The sequence below is a fragment of the Cyprinus carpio genome, chromosome A5 (genome assembly GCF_018340385.1).
Source record: "Cyprinus carpio isolate SPL01 chromosome A5, ASM1834038v1, whole genome shotgun sequence".
Classification (NCBI taxonomy): Eukaryota; Metazoa; Chordata; class Actinopteri; order Cypriniformes; family Cyprinidae; genus Cyprinus; species Cyprinus carpio.
In genome coordinates this window covers 5,993,153-6,015,704 of record NC_056576.1, presented here as the reverse complement: position 1 = coordinate 6,015,704, position 22,552 = coordinate 5,993,153, and the positions used below count along the sequence as shown (strand labels likewise).

The window sequence follows — 22,552 nt, the reverse complement described above, 5'->3', positions numbered from 1 at the left end:
GCCACAAAGAACCTTTTGTAAAACAGAAAGGTTCTTCAGATGTTAAAGGTTCTTTATGGAACCATTTAGACAAAAAGGTTCTTCTATGGCATCGTGAAGCACCTTTATTTTTAAGAGTGTACCGCATGTCAGACCTGAGCGTGGTAATGATTCAGTGGAGGAAATGACATCACTGGTCTCGAAGACACTTCCTCCTCTGAAAAAAACTGCACAAGATCATTGAATATTTCTTTTAATCATTCTGAAAAAGTTGGTTTGTTATAGGAAGATCTTGTACCGTGACTGGTGTCACATTTCAACATACCTGTTTTTACCAAGTTTCTGTAAAACCCTCCACTAATCACGGCTGTTTCTAACATATCAAAAATCTGGTCTAATAAAGTTGACATGGAAGGCAGAGTTCAAATGGCTAAAGATGTTCCACTCAGGAGTTTTAATCGTATCTGTCTGTGACGAGAGACGGGCTGTTGATGAGAGATGTGTGGGGTTTTGGAGAAAAGAGAAAGTTAGACATTTAAAGTCTATGATCTTTTCCGTCTGCCTTCCAAGTTTCTGAAATTGACTGGCCGGATCTTCATCTCTGCGAATGGAATCGAATGCTCGTGGCCTTTCCAGTGGAACCAATTGATCCCCTGTGAATTAAAAATGGTTTAATTTAATTTCAATATGTTACAAAACATTTCAGTGTTGTATATGAAAGGGTATAAAGTACTTAAATGTATTTTAATTATTGTAGTTGAATATTATTTGGGGGAATTTGTACTTTTATCTACTCAAGCTTTATTGAAACTAAACCTGAGGACTTGGATGACAATTTATGGATTATATTTTCAAGGGAAAATTATGTTTTATTTATTTTTTAATAATTACACTTTCATTTAGACCGCTGGTTATTATGATGCAAATCTATCCTCTTAAAATGAATCTATACTGGTAACACTTTACAATAAGGTTCTATTTATTAACATTTATTAACTACATTAGTTAACATGAACTATAAATTTAAATTAAAGTAATAAAAATTATAATAATTTTTATTAATAATTTTTATAAATTACTATTTTTATACTTTTAATTTTAATTTTAGTTAGTTAGTTAATTTTTTAGTAATTTTGTTATGTGCTTTTTTGTTTATTTTAAATATTACTATTTAGGTTTCATTTATTTTTATTTCAGTTTTTTATTAAAAAAATGTGTTTTTTTTTTTTGTAATTTTACGGTTTAAACTAACTTCAAATAAACAAAAATTAGAAACTGAAACAAGTTAAGTCATTCATCTAATATTTATTTTATCTTATTTCAGTTTTATTTCAATTAATAATGTTTAACAGTTTTAGTTTTAGATGGAACTAATCTTGCAACTAACAATGAAAAATCCTTCAAAAGCATTGATCAATCTTAGTCAAATCAAAACATTTAATGGAGCTAAACTAACATGAACTAACAATGAAAAGTTGTATGTTCATTAACAAAATGAATAAATACTGTTATTTAACAAATACCAGGACAAATGTGCTGCTCATTATTATTTAATGCATTAACTGACATGAACTAATGGGTCCTTATTGTAAAGTATGTATATTTTTGTCTATTTTACTGGGAAAAGTCAGATCAATTTTTATTTAAACAAAAAAAATAAAGAAAACAGCCAGTAAAAATAATTTTGATATAAAATTTAATTGGCCAAAATATTGGAGAATATGACTTACTTTGCTGTGGCTGCTGTCTCCATATTTCCCCATCAGGTTCACTCGATGGCAGTTTTTATACCAGAACGCTCCCTTGTAGGACAGGGCACAGTTGGTGACCGCGATGTCATTGTCATGGTCAAAGGTGGAGAATGGCCTGTTCTGATGATATGACAAGGAATCACCTAAAGAGAGATACAAAGACACAATATTACAGGCTAAATATTATAAATCCTTTGCCATCATTGGGCATGAAATATTAGAACTCATTTAAAAACTATGCATCATCATATTTGCATGAGATACGGTTCTTTATTGGCATTGATGGCTCCATGAAGAGCCTTTAACAGCCATGGAACTTTTAAATTGTACAAAAATGTTCTTTGGATTATTATAGGGTTCTTCACACTAAGAAAAATGGTTCTTTTCAGAACTGTTCACTGAAAAGTTTTTTTGGAACCAAAAATGGTTCTTCTATGACATCACTGGTTTTCGGAATCTTTATTTTTAAGAGTGTAATATGTATTACATTTGATAACAGTGTATACCAAATGCATAATGTATATATATGGAATTCACCTGCGGTGCCACTGTATGCACCAATCTGGATCTTGTAGCGGGAACGAGGATCTGCGATGTAAAATTTATCGTAGACTGCAAACGCACTCTCCTGTCCGTCACGCAGGTCCACACGTAACTCGTACTGACCGGCTGAGGTGATTTTGTGAAGATTTGAAAGTCCTGAAAGACAAAGACGCACCATCTGCGTCAGTAAACCCAGACCGAGTAGATTTTGGTGTTGTAATGACTTTGGCCTGTTAAGGTCGAGTCGCACCGAGCCAGAACTCATCGTTCGTGTCCCCGAATCCTGCAGAGTAGTTCCTCCAGTTCCTGAAGAAATCCAGCTTGCCGCTCTGACGCCGTAGGAACACCTGTGGAGACAAACACATTTGTTTACAGGGGAAATGAGTTCATGCATTCCCTAGAAACTGAACCCATGACCTTGGCTTTTTTTCTTATAGAATTTGTGCGATAAAAAGCTCCAATTACCTTTTTATTTTTTATTTTATTTTTTTATTTGTGGCAGAAACAAGCTTCCATACTTGCTAAAATTCAATTTTTTCATTGAAATATGATACAACTTAATCATGAATAGCATAAGGGGTATTCTTATATTTAAATAAAATTCAGAAACACTAACTATATTACTGCTCAAAGTCAGAGTTATGGGTTTCTTCGAATCATTCTTAAAGTCAGCATTATTCCATTCAGTTTATTCCATCTATTTTATAACATTCAGTTTATACATAGAGGTTAGTTTCAACTAAGTTTAATGGTGCAATGCAAACATGTTTAATAGTGTGTAGGACTCACCATCCAGCCACCGCCGTCGGAGCTCATGTCACAGTAAACTCGGACGGGCTGCTTCTCGTCTCCGCTGATGTAAATGGTGTATGGACCGGAGGCCGTCTCTCCGTTCAGCAGCGTTTCTGAGCAGTCCTTGGTGTTTCTGTAGCGCATGCCAGCTGCACACAATATGAGACCAAAACAAGGTTTGATTCAACAATCAGACAGCAAATAACACACACAGATCACACGAGCAGTGAGTGAATTTTCCCCTCACAGCCAAAAAGTGGATCTGTTATTAAAGAACTTAATGCATAAATCTGACTGCGACAAAAATAATCAAATAAATAAATCTGACTGCACAATAAAACAGTAAATAATCTTCAGAATTAGCGCAGGGTTATTTTTTTTAACTAAAACCATATTTTTTCTGCTATTTTAAATAAAGTAAAGAGTAACTGAAAAAAAAAGTTTTATTTACGTCTATTTTTTATAATTTTTTAATGCATTTTTATCAGTTTTTTAAAATATGTACAAATAGTTTTTATTTACTTCTAATTTTTATAATTTTTTAATGCATTTTTATCTGTTTTTTAAAATATGTACAAATAGTTTTAATTTACTTCTAGATTTTATAAATTTTTAATAAATTATCATTTTTTAAATATGTAGAAATAGTTTTTATTTACTTCTAGTTTTTATAAATGTGTAATGAATTTTTATCAGTTTTTTTTAAATATGTACAAATATGTTTTATTTACTTTATTTTTATTAATTTGTAAGAATTTTTATCAGTTGTTTTTAAATATGAACAATATAGGTTTTATTTACTTCTAGTTTTTATATTTTTTTTATAAATTGTTATCAGTTTTTTTAATATGTATAAATTGTATTTATTTACTTCTAGTTTTTATTAATTTGTAATTAATTTTTATCAGTTGTTTTTAAATATGTACAAATAGGTTTTATTTACTCCTAGTTTTTTTTTTTTATAAATTTTTAATAAATTGTTATCAGTTTTTTTTTTAAATATGTAGAAATAGTTTTTATTTACATCTAGTTTTTATAAATTTGTAATTAATTTTCATATTTTTTTTAAAATATGTTCAAATAGTTTTTATTTACTTCTAGTTTTTATTTTTATTTTTAGTTATTTTAAAACTTCAGCTTAAACTGAGAAAAAATTAGAAACGTTACCTTGGAAACTGATTTTTTTTTTTTTTAATGGAATATTGCAGTAAGAATTGTTTTGATTTCATGGTGACTTTAAGGGTGATTGGGAGTTTGATCAAGAGTAATATAGCTGAAGCTGTGTGTAGTGAAGAGACAGACCTGTGGTGAAGACGCTGCTGATCTGTGTGCTCCTCTTGTCCTCAGCGACCGCCTGCAGTCGGACTGTGTATTCAGTGCTGCTTCTCAGATCAGACAGACTGTGAGAGGTCGCAGACGACTCGAGATGCAGTTCCTGTGTGAAAATACTGTGCGTCAGTTATGATCTGAACATCAGTAAAAACAAAACATCTTTTTAGTATTTAATAATTATTGTAATGCATCATATATTATATATTATTTTGATCACTTTGTAATGTTGCAGCACTTTGAGTATAAGGTGCATTACAAATAAAACATTATTATTATGATTATTATAATGACTATTATTTTTATGATAATGATTATTGTTGTTGTTGTTGTCTAATCGTATCCAAAAATCTGAATTCTAGAATTTGCAAAATTAACAAAACTCTCCTGATGTTCAAATTGTGCCTATATAAAATTAATTAATAAAATAAAATACAACATTATTTTGTTATGGTGTTAATTGTTTTTAATGAATTAATTACAATAAATAAATAAATAAATAAATAAATAAATAAATAAACACATTTTGTTATGGTATTTTTATACATGAAATAATTTGTATTATAAACTATATTATAATATGATATATTATCAAGCAATTAATGTATATTTATACAATGTTCTCCAGATGCTCAAACTGTGCCTTGAGCCATACAAATCACTAATGCATATAGGTTATATTAGTTATATATGATGACTAACACAATTTGTAAACAACACAAGTTGATTTTTTGTTGAACGATCCCTTCTATATGGCCTATATAATTACACTAAAAGCTTTAAATCCTTAAAGTAAAATTTAAAGTTAGTATGTGAGAAATGTCTGACCCTGACATCCCCGTCAGATGCTTCAAAGGTCAGGATATATGCAGTGATGGCGGCCTGCGGCGGCGTCCAGCTGAGAACGGCACTGTCTGTCTGAATATTACTGGCAACCAGATCACGCGGAGCGTCCACATCTACATAACACCAGACAAATCAGATTACACTGACATTTATTCAGACAGTTAGATGAGCTGGAAATAAAGAAAAACATGCATTCATTGTTTAGAACTGATTGTTGAAGTGTTATAAATTCAGCATTAGTTGTGTTAATGACAGTCCATTATTTTGAGAATCAGGAGAAGAAACTCTCACTGATGCATTATGGGAGAATATATTTTTATTTACAGATTTTTGTTTTTGTTTGACAAAACAGAACAAAAAAAAATTGTTGACATAAGCTGGCCAGCAGTTTATTATTATTGTTATTATTATTATTATTGCAAAAATAATTATTAATTATCAGATGCAAGGCATACAATATTTATTTATTTATTTTAAATATTTTATTATTAACCATTAAAAAAATAATAATAATAACAGCAAGTATCATTATTATTATATCTTTTAATTATTATAATAATTTTTTTAAGCAATTTTTTTCTCAACCAGGGCACATGAGAAACTAAAAGTAAATAGCTTAAAAAAAACACATTAGGAGCTGTGTTCATGCTGATTTTAATATTGCATATTTGTTGTTGTTGTCATTATTATTATTATTATTATTATTATTATTGATACACAGAGCTGGGTAGTAATGGATTACATGTAATCTGGATTACGTAATCAGATTCCAAAACTCAAGTACTTGTAATTAGAGTAAACTACTTTTTAAAATACTCGTAATCAGACTACAGTTACTTTTTTATGGATTACATGATTACTATTATTTACACAATGGTAATAAGTTGTTTACAAATCATTGATTCTCCTAAATTTCCTTATTTTTTAACGTTTATATTTTTTCATAATAAACCTGCCGTTTATATACGTTCATGATTCTTCAAGTTTTTCTGGCGGAAAGAGGGGAGGGGTGTCAGAATCGCGCCTTTAATCACTGGATGTACTGACATCAGTTTCATAAAAAAAAAAAAAAAAAAAATAGGAAAAATGTCAGTGTTCAGTGTAAGCTCTGCCTACCAAGGATGAATTTGCTGTCCACTGAAATCTTTGACCTAGCAAAGTTATTGCTGGGAATTTCATGTTCTTTAATATTTTTTTTATAATGTTGATTTTTCTTAATTGTTACTACCTTATGCACTTCAGGTGTTTTGAGATGAAATATTGGACTTAGAAATTGTCTTTAATATATATATATATATATATATGATGTTTTTCATTGATATAGTCATATACACTTTTAGAGTTTTTTTTTTTATTAAATATTTGACCTAGCAATTATATTGTTGTGAATTTCATGTTTTTCAATATTGGTTTTTGTAATGTAGCTGTTTTCTAAATTTACTTAATTATAAGTAAATATGCTTTAAAATCATAAGATGTGATTTTGTTTTATTCAGTGTTACTAGCAAACACTAACAGCAAGGTTCATTAGTGTTTGTATTTTGTAAGTATTAACTGTCCATACATTGCACTTTAAAAAGAAGCTATTGTGGCTCTTGTTGGTGAATTAAATATATTTTTTGGACTACATTTTTTCTTTGTATCTGTCAAAATAGTACGAGATTAGGCTAATTCAATTTATGTGATATCAAATAAGGGTTAGCACAATTGTAATCTAAATGTAATCCAAAAGTACTCAGATTACGTTACCAGAAATGTGTAATCTAAGAGATTATATTACTGACTACAAATTTTGTCATGTAATCTGTAATCAGTAACTGATTACAATTAATAAGTAATCTACCCAGCTCTGTTGATACATTACATTTTTTTTTTCAATTAGGGCACATATGATAGAATAATAGGAAATTTCTTTTTCTTTTTCTTTTTTAAGTATTTTATTCTTAAATAAAACATTAAAAGCTGTGTTAAACCTGCTTTTAATATTACTACTACTGCTACTACTACTACTACTACTACTATTATTATTTTGAAAATTATTTTTTGTGATAAATTAAATGGTTTTCATTTTGAAATAATAGGGCATAAAATAATAATTAAAATAATTATGAAAATTAATATAATGAATAGAATATAATGAGAATTATACTCATTATACGGAATAGAAAATTACTAAATAATAAGGTAATTAAAATTCAGTGGACATAAAACAATACAAAAAAAATATTTTATATTATTATTAATGTTAACATATTAATCATATGCAAAAAAAAAAAAAAAATTGCATTACAGAATTTCACAATAATTTTAAATAACATTGCTCCCTGTTTCGGGAGAATCCCTCATATGAACTGCTCAATAAAGAAGTGCTGCTGCATTGGATGAGGTCTATAGGGGGCGCTAGAGCACTAGTAATGGCTCACACACCTGTGGTGAAGTCTGTGGTTGCTGGAGCACTTTTCTCTCGGTTTCTGATGGCATAAACATTGACAGTGTATTGAGTTGCTGGAGCCAGTGAACTCATCTCAAACTCCACCGTGTTTCCAGAAACCTGCTCTGATATCGGTGGCACTGTGGAGAAAAACACATGAATCAGAAATTATTCTATGAAACTAAAAAAACTAAAAAATAAAAATAAAAAAAAAGTACAGTAACTGAATAACAGATGTGGGTTTATTTTGGGGTATCTGACATGTCAAGCAGTGACAGCAGTGTCCTGCAGTGTGACAGGTAATATTAAAATATCTCAAGTTAATTTTGTTCTACTCGAGCGGGGCGTGCAGCAGCCGAGAAAATGAAGACAAGTCAAGCATGAATAAAGAACCCCAAAATAGAGCACAACAGAGAGTGCAGGAGTTTCCTCACCAGTGTCTGCGCTGTATGTGATGACATATCCATCCACGGTCGCCACGGCAGGTTGCCACAGCAACAGCGCCTTTGTGTCCGTGACATTGACAGCAATCAGGCTGTGTGGCATATCCAGGGCTGGAGGTAAATAAATTAATAAATTAAATAATAATAAAAACATTATATATATATATATATATATATATATATTATATAGATATATATATATATATATATATATATATATATATATATATATATATATATATAATAATTTTAATGTACATTTATACATTATTATAATAATTATTTAATTTATATTATACATTTTAAATATTTTCATGGTTTTATATTTGAATGTACATGAATTACTGATCTGTTGCATATTATATTATATTATATTATAAATTGTTATATATATAATATATGAAATAAAAATATTATTTTGTTATGTAATTAATTTGTTACATGTAAAACAAACAAACAAAAAATAAGTATTAAATATAAAATAAATAAAAAAACTATTATTTTACATAATTTTCTTGTAAAGATATTTTCATGTCTTTACATTTGAATGTACATAATTACTGATCTGTTACAGTAAACATAATTTAATATTACATTATTTGTTAAAATACAGACATATACAAAATAAAAAAAAAAATATAATTGTATTATATTAATTGATTATATGTAAAACAAACAAACAAACAAACAAACAAACATTGCATATAAAATAAAATAAATAAAATAACTATTACTTTATTTTGTAATACTGCATATAAAAATTGAATAAAATTTATACAATAATATATTTATATAATTTATTTTTAATACATTTAAAATTTTCACATCTTACTGTTGTTAATAAATTAATTTATATTATATTATATTATATTATATTATATTATATTATATTATATTATATTATATATATTATATTATATTATATTATATTATATTATATTATATTATATTATGGTTAAGAGGTTTGTTTTAGATCTTTACACTAAGTTTGAGCAATACTGAGAGTGATGCACATCTTAAAAAGCACCAATAATCAGTTAAGTGACTTAACTGACCTGTAGTAAAAGTGTCAGGCACTGGTTCGCTCTCCTCCAGACCTTTCACTGCAACAACTGACACCTGATACGTCTCTCCAGGAATCAGATTCGTCAGCGAAACCTGAGACTGTGACCCGTCCGCCGTCAAGATCATAGGAGTACCTGGTAAAACACAGAGGAGAAGCAAGACTTAATGCATGAATTTCATCAGAGTCTTCATCTTCAGCTCTGTTGTTTGCATATATCTAATATAATGTTTTCAATCATTTTCAGGACCGGCACTCGCCTCCTTGGACGGAGATGTAAGTGATTCTGTAGGAGTCCGGTTGGGATCGCGGTCGAGTCCAGGAAACCTCAGCTGTTGTGTCCGTGATGTCAGAGAAACGAAGGTCCCGTAGAGCTCCAAGGCCTGCCAGACAGCAATGCACATACATATTTAGCAATAGTAAGAGAAAATGTTGAAAAAATTGGGGAAGTGATCCACCCAGGGTACTTATGCCCATGAAGTTATGAAGTTAATTCAAACAGCCACTGGAAAAATGGACAAAGAAAAGGCCACTGAACTGCAGGAGAAGCAGACCTTTCCCTGGTGCAATGAAAAAAGGCCTAAAAGAAAGATTCATTAGTCATAATAGTGCAAGAAATCATTTTTAACATGATCAATCATGCCAAAATCATTCAATTGCATTCCACAAACTTAACCTGGAGTGAGACGATGACAAAAAGAAGGCATGTTATTTTGATCACAAACCGACACACACAGACATTAGTTCTCAGTGCATGCAGACAAATTAACAACACGTTTCCCAACAACGATGAGACTTGACGGTTTAGTGGTTTGGACTTTCCTCTGGATGCATGAACACACATTACATTCCTTCATAAGAGCATGCACGGTTAAAGTCAACGTCAACTGAAAACCAACTGTCTTTTTTGTCAAAACCTCTGATTATAGTGTCTAAAAAAAACCTTTTTCACCTAATAGATAAAATCTTTTTCTTGTTGATTATCCAGTTGAAATGCATCAAAATGGCATGCAAATAGTATTTGCTGTAGACTTTAACCCTGAAATATATCATGACAGATACATTTCAAATCATGGTGCATCAAGATCAGTACCTGTTTAGGATGAAGAGTGTTATTCAGATCATACTTCCATCACATTGCAGCCAAGAAAGCCCCTTGAATCCAGAAATGAACGTGTTTGACAAATGCAATACCTGTTCTGGCAACAGCAGTAATGGGTTGGGAGCGATGTTCCAGCATGACACCGTAAAGCTCAATTTCATACTCGGTTCCCCCCAAAAGCTGCGTTAAAACTTTGGTTCTTTCATCGCCCGGCACAACGAACTCTCGAGGGTGCGAGAGCTTGCTCGAATCTCTAACTTTGAGCACGAATCGATCAAAGGCGTCGTCTTCTGCCGTCCAGGCCAGCTGGAAGCTCTCAGGGGTGACGTCTGACACAAAAAGCTGCTCGATCTCTGGCTCTGCCTCTGATTGACAAGGGGAAATGTGTCTTTTTCTTGTTTTAACAAGTCTGAGACAACTACCTGCCGGTCTCCACCCATTCGACATGCATCAAGTATGAGCACAACTTCCTGCGTTAGTTAAACCATGGACACATAGCAGCAACGTACACGCGTCCTCCATGACTTATGACACCAGTTCATTGCAAAAGACTGTCTTTCCCTCTTTATAGTGATTTCATGCAAGACTGTGTTTCCTTCTGAGCTGCTGATGAAAAACCTTCCCAGCTTATAAGGAATGTTCAAAGAATGTTTGTTTAAAGCTGTCTGGTCTTTAATATTGTTTGTGCAACGTTATACTAAAATGTTTAAGGCTGGAATACACTACATGACTTTTGACCCGATTCTCCACCGATTATAGTTTGGATAAGTCGAAAGTCAGAGCCAGTCTGCAGATTTGAGCTGAAGGATTTCATAGAAAATCATGTAGTGTGTGATGGTCACAGCTTCAGACTTTGGAGGAAATCAAACATGTTTGATATTTTGAGCTGATTTTAGAACACATTGTTTTCATTTGTCAAGTGTCTCCTAGCAAGTTTGTTGCAATCGGAATAAATGTAAAATCTGCTAGTGTGTGATCCTCAGTCGTTTAGTTTATGATGGCCAGTTTTACAAAGTCTGTAAGTGTATGATTCCCAGTGTTTTAAAAATCTATTCATTGTATTTTATACTAATTTATGTAAAACAAAAATGGATTATAAAATAAATAAAAACTATTAGTTTACATTATTATTTTGTTTTATATAAAAATTGAATACATATTTATACAATAATATACTATTTATATAATTGTAAACAGTTTACTTATAATTTAACCCTAATAGGGTTAGGGTTAAAATGAAACATTTTAGTTTTTTTTTTTTAAACGCTACTGCCTGCTACTTGTTTAAAGGTTAAGAAAATATTCAAAAGTAACATTCCCATAATGTTTAAAAAATTACAAATTTTAACATTCCCTTAATGTTTGCTCTAAATAAAAAAAAAAAAAAATGTTTTGAGAACTTAACCTTTTCATAATTTAATGAGAACATTCTTAGAACATTCTTAGAATATATTTTTTTATATACAGTTGTTATATACAGTGTACAGCCAGCCCTTCAGTGGAAAACACAATTCAAATATGGCATCACACATGTGTATGCACATATTTTTAAGGAAATGGGACCAGTGGGGCATGAACTGTTCATACAAGCAAAACTAGAAACAAAATGCTTTACTGATGGAGGAGACCTGGCAAATAAAGAAAGGACAGTGTTGAGGAGGTAGTCGAGTTGTGTAGGAGTTTCCCAACCAAAGCTTATATCAAACAGCTGGTCATCATCTACAATTTGGACTGTAACATCTAAAAGAACGTGTAAACACAGGACATGTTCTTGCGTTGCATCGGCACAATTTTTTTTTGTAATCTTCATGTGTCATGCCTTCTGTTTTCTAGTATTTCATTATGTGCCTTTCTAGATCAGTCTATAAACTAAAAAATAATCCACATCTGATGCAACCACTATTTTGAGAAAAATCTATCACACATTGAAAAAAAAAACAAAAAAAAAAAACTAAGCACCCCTGAAAATACGTAAATCTAGGCTGAGCAGCAATACTGCATAATGTATTAAGCCTTCAGATTATTTTGCCTTACTCTACAGGGAGATTTTTTTATTGTTTTTTTTTTTCGTTATGTGCGCCTACAATATATCAACATATCAGTGAGAAACTATCACACTCTTGAACATGTCTTGTGCATACAACCCCTGAAAAAAATTGCAATTCATTTATTAGATATGAAAAAAATTTTGCTAATCAACAAAAAGTTTAAACTACCAAGCTTGGGCAGTGAAACTTCGATGTGACGGAGTGACGTGCAGTTGAAAAGCAGAGAGCGGTACCTGTAACAGCCACTGTGGTGATTGGACGAGACTGTAACCCATTCCCTGACACCCCAGTCACACTGACCTCATAGCCAATGCCAGTAATCAGGCCCAAAACATCCAGTACGGTCTGGTTCCCCGGCACTATGAACTCTTGCGGCTCCAGCAGCTGACCAGAGTCTGACACCTTTACCTGAAAATGGCTGAACCCCTCGGAGGAATCTGCCACCCAGGACACCCGAAATCCATGCGGGGTAATATCCGAAACCGTGAGGTTTTCCACTTTAGGTAATGATGCTGGGTTACGTGGTACAGCATTCATTTGGGTCCCGTAGTTGCAGTGTTATAGGAGGGGACAATACAGGGTGAGGATGTATAATTGATTCTGCAGTGATTGCAAGGTCAAAATAGCTTGTTATTTGTCAAATGATGCTTATCAGTTTTTATTGTATGAGCTTTATTATTCTTGGCTTCTCCATGTAAAATAATAGAGTATTCAATGGGTGCAATAGAACTGCATGCATACGCAATGGCAAAAAACTGAAAGGAATCAATCTAATCATCCATCTGTGTTAATTTCATTAGACAACATGAGCTCAGGCTGATGCAAAAATGAGTTTCCACACTGCAAATACCACTTTCGTTTCCTAAAGCAAGCCAAGTTAAGTTGCAAACTGAAACTGCACCTGAAGACAAGCCATCTGCATCTGAAACTAAAATCTCAGATAACTGAATATTATGCAAAACTGCAAGGAAGAAAAAAGTGCTTTTAAAGGTATCATTACACCAAGACCAACATGACAAATTGTCACAAACCAGTAAGAAAAAAAAATATACATATAAATATTTTTATGTCAGTATTTCATGTGACAAATTGTCCAAAAATAAAAAAGACTAAAATGTATCCTTTTATGTATATGCATGTGCATGTTTTTTGACAAATTGTCAAAAAACAATGTTTTACTTGGTGTAAAATGGCCTTCAGAGTCATTCAATTGGAGCCTTGTAAATTATTACATGCATGCAAGTGTGCAAAATGAATGAATAAATAATACACAATAAAAAAATAAACAATAAAAAGCCACAGGCAGTTTCAGTAACGTGCTTGTAACATCTTTTAACCAGATGCAAAATTGTTAGTTCTGTCAAAGTTCTGATTTGTTGTGATAGAAGCATGAAAAGCTTGCACAGTACCTGTACTGGTATTGAAGGAAACTGATGGAGTTTGACGGCCATGAGACAGACCATAAAACACTACGTCATAGACCGCAGAGTCCATAAGACCCGTGACGGTAACGTTCCTCTCTGCACCTGACAGCCTGAGCTCTACAGCATCATACAGCTGCTCACGGTCAGTGACACGAGCAACAAAGTCATCGAAGTAGCCTGACAGTGTGCTCCAGGACAGCGTCAAGCTATTCGGCCGTGTTTCAGACACCACAATGGGGCCCAATTTAGGCTTAGGCTCTGGATGAATGAAAGAAAGTACTAAGTATTGTTACGAAACTTAATGCCAGCTGAAACAGGTGAAAACTGAAGGTTTAATACAGTAGGAATATTCTGGGTTATTTGCTTTAATGTCTATGAAAAGCATCTGTGGTTTACAGTCAATTGCATCAGAAAATAATTTCAACTCAGGACTCAGGTTTGTAACATAACAAAAAATGCATTTACATTAATACTTTAAAATTAAATAAAATATTCATTTAGTTATATAATTAGATGTTTAATTCTAATATATACACATACACAGATATGCATATATATATATATACATATTCTAAAAATAACTAAAAAAAAAAAATAAGCCATATTGGAGTAATAATTAAAATATTTTTTCCCTATCAGTTTATATTTATAAATGTGCAGTATGGACCATACAGTCAAAATCTGTGTTGTTAACTAAAACTAACATTTAAAAATTATTATTATTTTTAATAACTGAAAAAAAAAGAAAATGAAAGAAAACTTAAAAATGTCAAAGCACTAAAATAAACTAAAAAAGAAAGAAAAATAAAGTTATAATATTAAGCTTTTATTTAAATTTGAAATAAATTTGTATGTATACATATATATTAAAACTAAAATTAAAATGAAAACTGAAAATATACAAATAAAATCTTATACAATATATTAATAAATATTATAAATAACGAATTAATAACATTAAACACTGGTTACTTCATGAGACTAACAGATAACAGGCTAATTTTGTGCAAACACATGGTTAGGAAGCAAATCTGACCAATTCTGTTTCCACGAGTCAAAAGCATGCGCTGCTGTACCTGTGGTCACTACAGTCATCAGGGCAGCTGTGTTTGAGCCACCAAAGGTGGCGTACAGCTTGATCTGATACTGCGTGTCTCCTCTGAGGCCGGTCAGCACCGTGGAGCGAACACCTCCAGGCAAGGTGCGCCCCGTCGCCTGCGTGGGCAAAGCAGACTCTCTCACCTCGACTATAAAATTATCAAAGGCCTTCTCTCCCGTCCGCCAGGAGAGAGACACTGTGTCTGAGGTAATGTTTGAAACAACTAGCCCAGACAAGTCAGGCTCGGCCGCTACAGGGGGGAAAAAGCCAGCCATGACGATTCGTTTAGTGTCTCTTTCTTTTTCGTTTAGAGATCTGTCCATGCTAACTTGTGCCTAACTGACAGAACAGCCTTGGTTTAAGGGATAGTTCACCCAAAAATCATTCACTCACCCTCGTGTTGCTCTAACCCAGCTAACAGGGAACATTCTCAGAGAACACTCTCTAACTTAAGGTAATGTTCTGTTAAGGTTTTCTCAAAGTTATGAACAAAAGCTCTTTCAGTAATATAAATAAAACCTTTGTTATCTGGTGAAACTTTGCTTGCTGAAACTGACAAAAAAATCCATAGACCATAAAATTCTTGTACACTATGTTCCCACCTAACAAAAATATGTTGTAAGAACATTTTGCTAATATTCCCATTAATTTTTGAAAATGTTATTTCGGAATATTCTCTGAACATTCAAAACGTCCAGTTTTTAAAGCTTTAATGTTTCTTGGTTATGTGAACATTCCATTTTCTCATTTTGCCTTATGGGAATGTTACTTTTGAATGTTCTCAGAAAATTCTGAAACAAGTAACATTTAAAAATCCCATAAAAAAATCCAAACATAAAAAATTTAAAAAAAAATTAAATATGCTAACATTTTGTAAACATTATTAAAGACCAGATAACATTGAATGAACGTTCTATTAAAGTTATTTCCAAATGTTATCTGAAAATTCAAAACGTCCAGTTTTTTATAGGTTTTAAAAATGTTTTTCTTGGAATTGCAAACATTAAGGTAACATTCTGTTTTATCATTTTTCAAACATAATGGGAACGTTTCTGTAGAATGTTCTCTGAACGTTTTGAAACAAGTTAAAAAACTTTAGATGAATATAAAAAAAAAACAAAAAAAAATTTATAAATAAAAAATTTTAATAATAACAACATTTAGAAAACAATATAAAACAACACACATTTTATGAATAATGTTCTATTAACATTACTGACAAAAAAGCACTCTAAAAATACTTCATATATTCCATGTCCCTTGCTAACAAAAAATGAACGTTTGCCAGCTTTCCCATGAAGTTATGAAAATGTTATTTCATTCAAAATGTTTTAAAAACATTTTCTTGGTTATGCAAATGTTAAAGGAACATTCCATTTTTTTATCATTTTGTGAAGTTTATGGGAACGTTACGTATGTGTGAATGTTTTTTGAATGTTCTGGAACAATAAGTAGCATTTAAAAATTTTTTTGGATGAATGTTCAACTAAAAAGTATAAATAATGTTTTTGTTCTAACGTTTTGAGAACATTATTAAACACCAGATAACTTTGCACAAATGTTCTGTTAAAGTTACTTCAAGAACCTTGTCCAGAGCGTTCTCAGAACGATCCCTGTTAGCTGGGTCTTTGTATGAGTAATAGACTTAATTTAGTCTCATATGTGCTTGCATACAGTTTTAAAGTTAAGTCTGATGCAACTTATCTTGAGGCACCAGATTTCAGTGATTTACATCTTCAATTTTGCATGTTCCTCACAAAGAGCTAGCATATGACTTCAGAAGACTTATAGCGCTTGAGTTACATGGACCCATTTTAGAGAGATTTTCAACATATGAAGAAGAAGAAGAAAAAAAACATTTAGGTTTGAAATGACGAGTAAATGTGATCTTTTTGGTTGAACTACTCTTTTAAGGCCTGATTTATAATTTCCAATTTAGACAATCGGTGGAAAACAGCAAGGAAACGAGAGAATTGCAGTTACCTGTGGAGGCGACAGCACTGACGGAGTCTGTTCTCCTTCCCTTCACGACTCCAGTGAGGTAAGCTATATAGTCAGTAGTCGGCCGTAGCCCAGTGATTTCATACGACTGTGTGCTTTGTGACAAATTATATTCGACTGGCTCCCGCTGCCATGAGTCTATAATCTCCAGGATAAACCTCTCAATATCTCCTCTCGTGTCATTCCAAGAAATGGAGAAGCTCTCTGATGTAATATTAGAAACATACAGATTGCCAACCACTGGAGCGCTATCTAAAGGGAGAAATGATTATTGGAATAGCACAGTTGCACTTACTGTACAATATGCATAATTTGCATGCATAATTTGTTTAACTGAGAAACTTCTGACAGATTAATTATAGGAAATATTTGAATACTGACTAGAATTATGGTTTAAGTTTTAAAATGCACCTCAAGTGTTCTTGCTGGATTAGGCCTGTTTTCCACATACCACGTCTGCAGCATGCACAACGCATATTTATTTTTGCATGCATGCATAATGTGCTTTTTTCATGTAAATTAGGTTTCATGATGATCACGTTTGTAATAAATATAATTAAAAATAAATAAGGCAATTAAATAATTATTAATAATTATTGTTTACTGTAGTGTCAAAACAGGTTAACAAGAATATTGTGTTAGTGCATAAGAAGCATTCCACACAAAAGATGAATCAAGATTGGTTTCTATTCCAAATTATTGCCATCTCTATCTTTTATTATTGCCATTCAAACAATACCATACAGTAATGCTCTTATAGTGCAGTATAATGCTTGGTGAAGCCCAGAAAGCAGTGTGTGAATATTTTATTACATTTTTAAATAATTATAAAATTTTATTATTATATTTAATTGTAAGTTATTATTTGATCTATTATTTAAAAATTATTATATTTAATCAAATATTACTATTTTTTATTTTAATATTGTTCGCTAAATCATATTGTTACTTTTATTACATCAAAGAATTGATAATTACAATTTTTTTTTAAAGATTTGTAGTGTTATAATGTTACAAAATAATTATCAACAAAGAATTAAAAGCCAATGAATGAATATATATATATATATATATATATATATATATCATATATATTATATATATATATATATATATATATATACATTTTCAAATTACTTCTACTTTTAATAAAAAGTAAGAAAAAGCTAATAATAGCTGAATATTTTTAAATAAGATTTTTTACCGTAAAACAATATCTTAATTTTATTATTTTATTATTTTTAAAAAAAGTTTTTTTTTTTAATTTATTAACAATATACAATCAAAATAAATAATTAAAAAAACTTTAAAACATTTAAAATATTCAAAAATTCTATCTATCTATCTCTATATCTATCTCTCTCTCTATCTCTATATCTATCTATCTATCTATCTATCTATCTATCTATATATATATATATATATCTATATCTATATCTATCTCTAATACATGTTTATATATATATATATATATATATATATATATATATATATATATATATTATAGATATATATATATATATATATATAAACATATTTATTTTTATTGAAAATATTTTTTTTTTCATTGGTTTGCCTGCATATCATGTGATGATTAACCAGCATCACAGAAACATGAACAAGCCAGTGTGTTGCTAAATTGTTGAAATATTATCTTTTTATAACATATATTAGGTAAAAGGTTTGACAGACAAAAAATATTCTGGAAATGCTGATATAGAAAGTCCTCAAAATAAAGAAAAATAAAAAATGGACCATACTTATTCAATGCACATTGCTTCTATATCAATTCAAAAAGTGTGTGAAATGATGCAAGTAGGTGATGCGATCACAATAAAGTGAATGAAATTATATGTAAGAGGATGAAATATGTTGCAATCACTGCAGCTCTTCAAAACTCACCACAATGCGGTAAATGTGTGAGATGGGTACTAGTGCCATGCATGTGGGCAGCTGGATGAAATGGATGATAGTATAATGGTCGACACTGTTGAACACAAAGCTCTGATTTCAGTGGAAGGAAATGAATGGAAACACAGCATTTTCTGTGCCAACACAATCAACTTTGAGGCAAGACTGACACAGTGGCTGGAACAGTAGAGGTGACAATCAGTTAGCTTTGTTAAAAGAAGTCATTTCACAATTAACTAATTATTATGGACACCATGAAGTGTTTGCTCATCATTCTCAACGGCATCATGCAATAAAGACGTTTAGGTTTCGTGAAAAATTAAAAGGAAATGTTAAAGCAGAAGCACCAGCTTGACACCACAGATCCCACCTAGTAATAAAAATGCCAATAAGAGAGAAAAGACAAAGAAAAAAAGGCATAATAGATAAAAGATGTCCCAGCCCTTGTGAAAAAGAAGTGTGCTTAATTGCACTGAATGTGCCCTTGCAGTGTGTTTCAAAACCTGAAAGCATGTTAAAAAAAAACTGTACTTGAAGTATTACATTAATGAAATATTCATATATTTATAAAAATAAATTAAAATGCCACTGAAGTGTAATTTTGTCAAATTAAAAGCATACATGTATAATATATAATACATTTTTAATTTATATATATATATACAGGTCCTTCTCAAAAAATTAGCATATTGTGATTAAAGTTCATTATTTTCCATAATGTAATGATAAAAAATTAAACTTTCATATATTTTTAGATTCATTGCACACCAACTGAAATATTTCAGGTCTTTTATTGTTTTTAATACTGATGATTTTGGCATACAGCTCATGAAAACCCAAAATTCCTATCTCAAAAAACTTAGCATATCATGAAAAAGGGTTTCTCTAAACGTAGCTATTTAACCTAAATCATCTGAATCAACTAATTAACTCTAAACACCTGCAAAAGATTCCCTGAGGCTTTTAAAAACTCCCAGCCTGGTTCATTACTCAAAACCCCAATCATGGGTAAGACTGCCGACCTGACTGCTGTCCAGAAGGCCATCATTGACACCCTCAAGCGAGAGGGTAAGACACAGAAAGAAATTTCTGAACGAATAGGCTGTTCCACGAGTGCTGTATCAAGGCACCTCAGTGGGAAGTCTGTGGAAGGAAAAAGTGTGGCAAAAAAACGCTGCAACAACGAGAAGAGGGGAGGACCGGACCCTGAGGAAGATTGTGGAGAAGGATCGATTCCAGACCCTTGGGGACCTGCGGAAGCAGTGGACTGAGTCTGGAGTAGAAACATCCAGAGAGCCACCGTGCACAGGCGGTGTGCTTTTGAACCAGAAACAGCGGCAGAAGCGCCTGACCTGGGCTACAGAGAAGCAGCACTGGACTGTTGCTCAGTGGTCCAAAGTACCTGGATTTCGGATGAAAGCAAATTTTGCATGTCATTCGGAAATCAAGGTGCCAGAGTCTGGAGGAAGACTGGGGAGAAGGAAATGCCAAAATGCCTGAAGTCCAGTGTCAAGTACCCACAGTCAGTGATGGTCTGGGGTGCCATGTCAGCTGCTGGTGTTGGTCCACTGTGTTTTATCAAGGGCAGGCTCAATGCAGCTAGCTATCAGGAGATTTTTGGAGCACTTCATGCTTCCATCTGCTGAAAAGCTTTATGGAGATGAAGATTTCGTTTTTCAGCACGACCTGGCACCTGCTCACAGTGCCAAAAACCACTGGTAAATGGTTTAACTGACCATGGTATTACTGTGCTCAATTGGCCTGCCAACTCTCCTGACCTGAACCCCATAGAGAAATCTGCGGGATATTGTGAAGAGAAAGTTGAGAGACGCAAGAACCCAACACTCTGGATAAGCTTAAGGCCGCTATCGAAGCATCCTGGGCCTCCATAACACCTCAGCAGTGCCACAGGCTGATTGCCTCCATGCCACGCAGCATTTGAAGCAGTCATTTCTGCAAAAAGGATTCCCGACCAAGTATTGAGGTGCATAACTGAACATAATTATTTGAAGGTTGACTTTTTTTTGTATTATAAAACACTTTTCTTTTTATTGGTCGGATGAAAATATGCTAATTTTTTGAGATAGGAATTTTGGGTTTTCATGAGCTGTATGCCAAAAATCATCAGTATTAAAACAATAAAAGACCTGAAATATTTCAGTTGGTGTGCAATGAATCTAAAATATATGAAAGTTTAATTTGTATCATTACATTATGGAAAATAATGAACTTTTATCACAATATGCTAATTTTTGAGAAGGACCTGTATATATGTGTGTGTTTGTGTGTGTGTGTGTGTGTGTGTGTGTGTGTGTGTGTAGTATTATATTAATTAGATATACATAGAATATTTGTAATAGTATATTTAATATGTAAAACAATACAAAATATATTGTTAATATTGAAGTATGTATTACATTAATTAAATATATATTCTGAAATGTTAATATATCACATGAAATATTAATAATAAAGGGACACCAGTGTGTCAAATGAAGTTGTTAAAAAAAGCACTCTTACGTTCAACTAATTGAATTTAATTAAAAATTAAACTACAATATATTTTCATTTAATTGTAAATGCAAGTGGTGCTCCGAAAACATTACATTAAATCTTAAGTATATTATTTCTGTAATAAGTACTGCTTTTAAAAGTCTACTAAAGTGCACTTCTTTTTCTGCAGGGATATCCAAGTAAGCATGGGTACCTGTAGCTGCTTGAGTGTAGATCGACCCCAGGATCGAGCCCTGATGCACTCCGTATAACGTAATTATATAGGACGTGTCAGGACTGAGCCCAGACATCCATAAACTATGTGCATCACCAGATACAGAGAGGTTCTGTCTTTCTGGACCTGCTGAATTTGCCACTTCAATCACAAAACTCTCAAAGGCAGAGCCATCCTCAATGGTCCAGGACACATTGAAGCTATCCCAAGATACATCAGACACACTCAGACTGCCAATCTGCGGCCTCTGCTCCTCTGACAGACAAAGAAATCAGACATGAGTTATTGTCACTGAAATTAATTACATTTGCATAATAAAATGAGCTGAACTTGCCAGTGCCACTGGCTTAACGTAATGACAGATACAGGAAAAAAACAGTTAATAGATGGAATGAAATGATATGGATAAAGAGATGAGGCACAGAGAGATGATGTTCATTCACGTTGAGAAACAATGGTCAGAGTGATCAGATAAAACACTAAAGGGGAGGTTTTTCGTGGCATTAGAGGTACTGAGATCAGATCTTGGGTAATAACTAAAATGTTAAGTGAATATGAGTTTGATTGGAGAAGCGAATTTTGAATGATATTTGATGTTTAAAATACAGTACAATTCAATAGTTTGGGGCCTGTAAGATTTTTTAAAATGTCTCTTCTGCTCACATAGACTGCATTTAGTTGATCAAAACAACAGTTAAAACAAAAAAAATTGTGAAATATTATTATAATTTAACATAACTGCTTTCTAGAAAGTTCAAAAGAACAGCATTTATTTGAAATAGAAATCATTTGTAACATTTTAAATATCTTTACTGTCTCTTTTGATCAATTTAATGCAGGGTTATTATAGTCAATTTAAACTAAAACCATTAAAAAAAAATCATTATGTCATTATTTATTTTTTTACTATTAAAAATTATATATATATATATATATATATATATATATATATATATATATATATATATATATATATACTATATCTTACACATACATAAACATTGCTTCATTTTTATTATTAAAAAAATACAAGAATTAACTGAAATAAAATGTTTATAAAAA

General features: G+C 31.8%; 2 protein-coding genes across 3 annotated transcripts in view; both read right to left on the bottom strand.

The window, feature by feature from the left end:
- The window catches only part of LOC109066126 (tenascin-like), a 60,330-nt gene continuing 37,778 nt past the window's right edge, over positions 1-22,552 (bottom strand). The window contains exons 11-24 of one of the 2 annotated variants that reach the window (XM_042752098.1): positions 21,470-21,745; positions 16,834-17,103; positions 10,372-10,644; positions 9,438-9,560; positions 9,170-9,313; positions 8,106-8,225; positions 7,668-7,811; positions 5,223-5,353; positions 4,368-4,500; positions 3,063-3,214; positions 2,524-2,620; positions 2,268-2,429; positions 1,710-1,873; positions 1-632 (exon numbers count right to left, since the gene is read on the bottom strand). In XM_042752098.1, coding sequence (XP_042608032.1) covers positions 522-632; positions 1,710-1,873; positions 2,268-2,429; positions 2,524-2,620; positions 3,063-3,214; positions 4,368-4,500; positions 5,223-5,353; positions 7,668-7,811; positions 8,106-8,225; positions 9,170-9,313; positions 9,438-9,560; positions 10,372-10,644; positions 16,834-17,103; positions 21,470-21,745 — 2,300 coding nt within the window. In that variant the 3' untranslated portion in view covers positions 1-521. The remainder of the gene's footprint in view (positions 633-1,709; positions 1,874-2,267; positions 2,430-2,523; positions 2,621-3,062; positions 3,215-4,367; positions 4,501-5,222; positions 5,354-7,667; positions 7,812-8,105; positions 8,226-9,169; positions 9,314-9,437; positions 9,561-10,371; positions 10,645-16,833; positions 17,104-21,469; positions 21,746-22,552) is intronic. The other variant, XM_042752092.1, reaches the window with a different exon arrangement.
- LOC122142222 (putative tenascin-XA) lies at positions 14,680-15,521 on the bottom strand. Its single transcript, XM_042752110.1, has one exon. The coding sequence runs from the start codon at positions 15,171-15,173 to the stop codon at positions 14,748-14,750; it is 426 nt and encodes a 141-aa protein (XP_042608044.1). The 5' UTR covers positions 15,174-15,521; the 3' UTR covers positions 14,680-14,747.

Excerpts from the sequence above, each read along its gene's own strand:
- LOC122142222 (XM_042752110.1), bottom strand. The coding sequence starts at position 15,173 with ATGGACAGATCTCTAAACGAAAAAGAAAGAGACACTAAACGAATCGTC.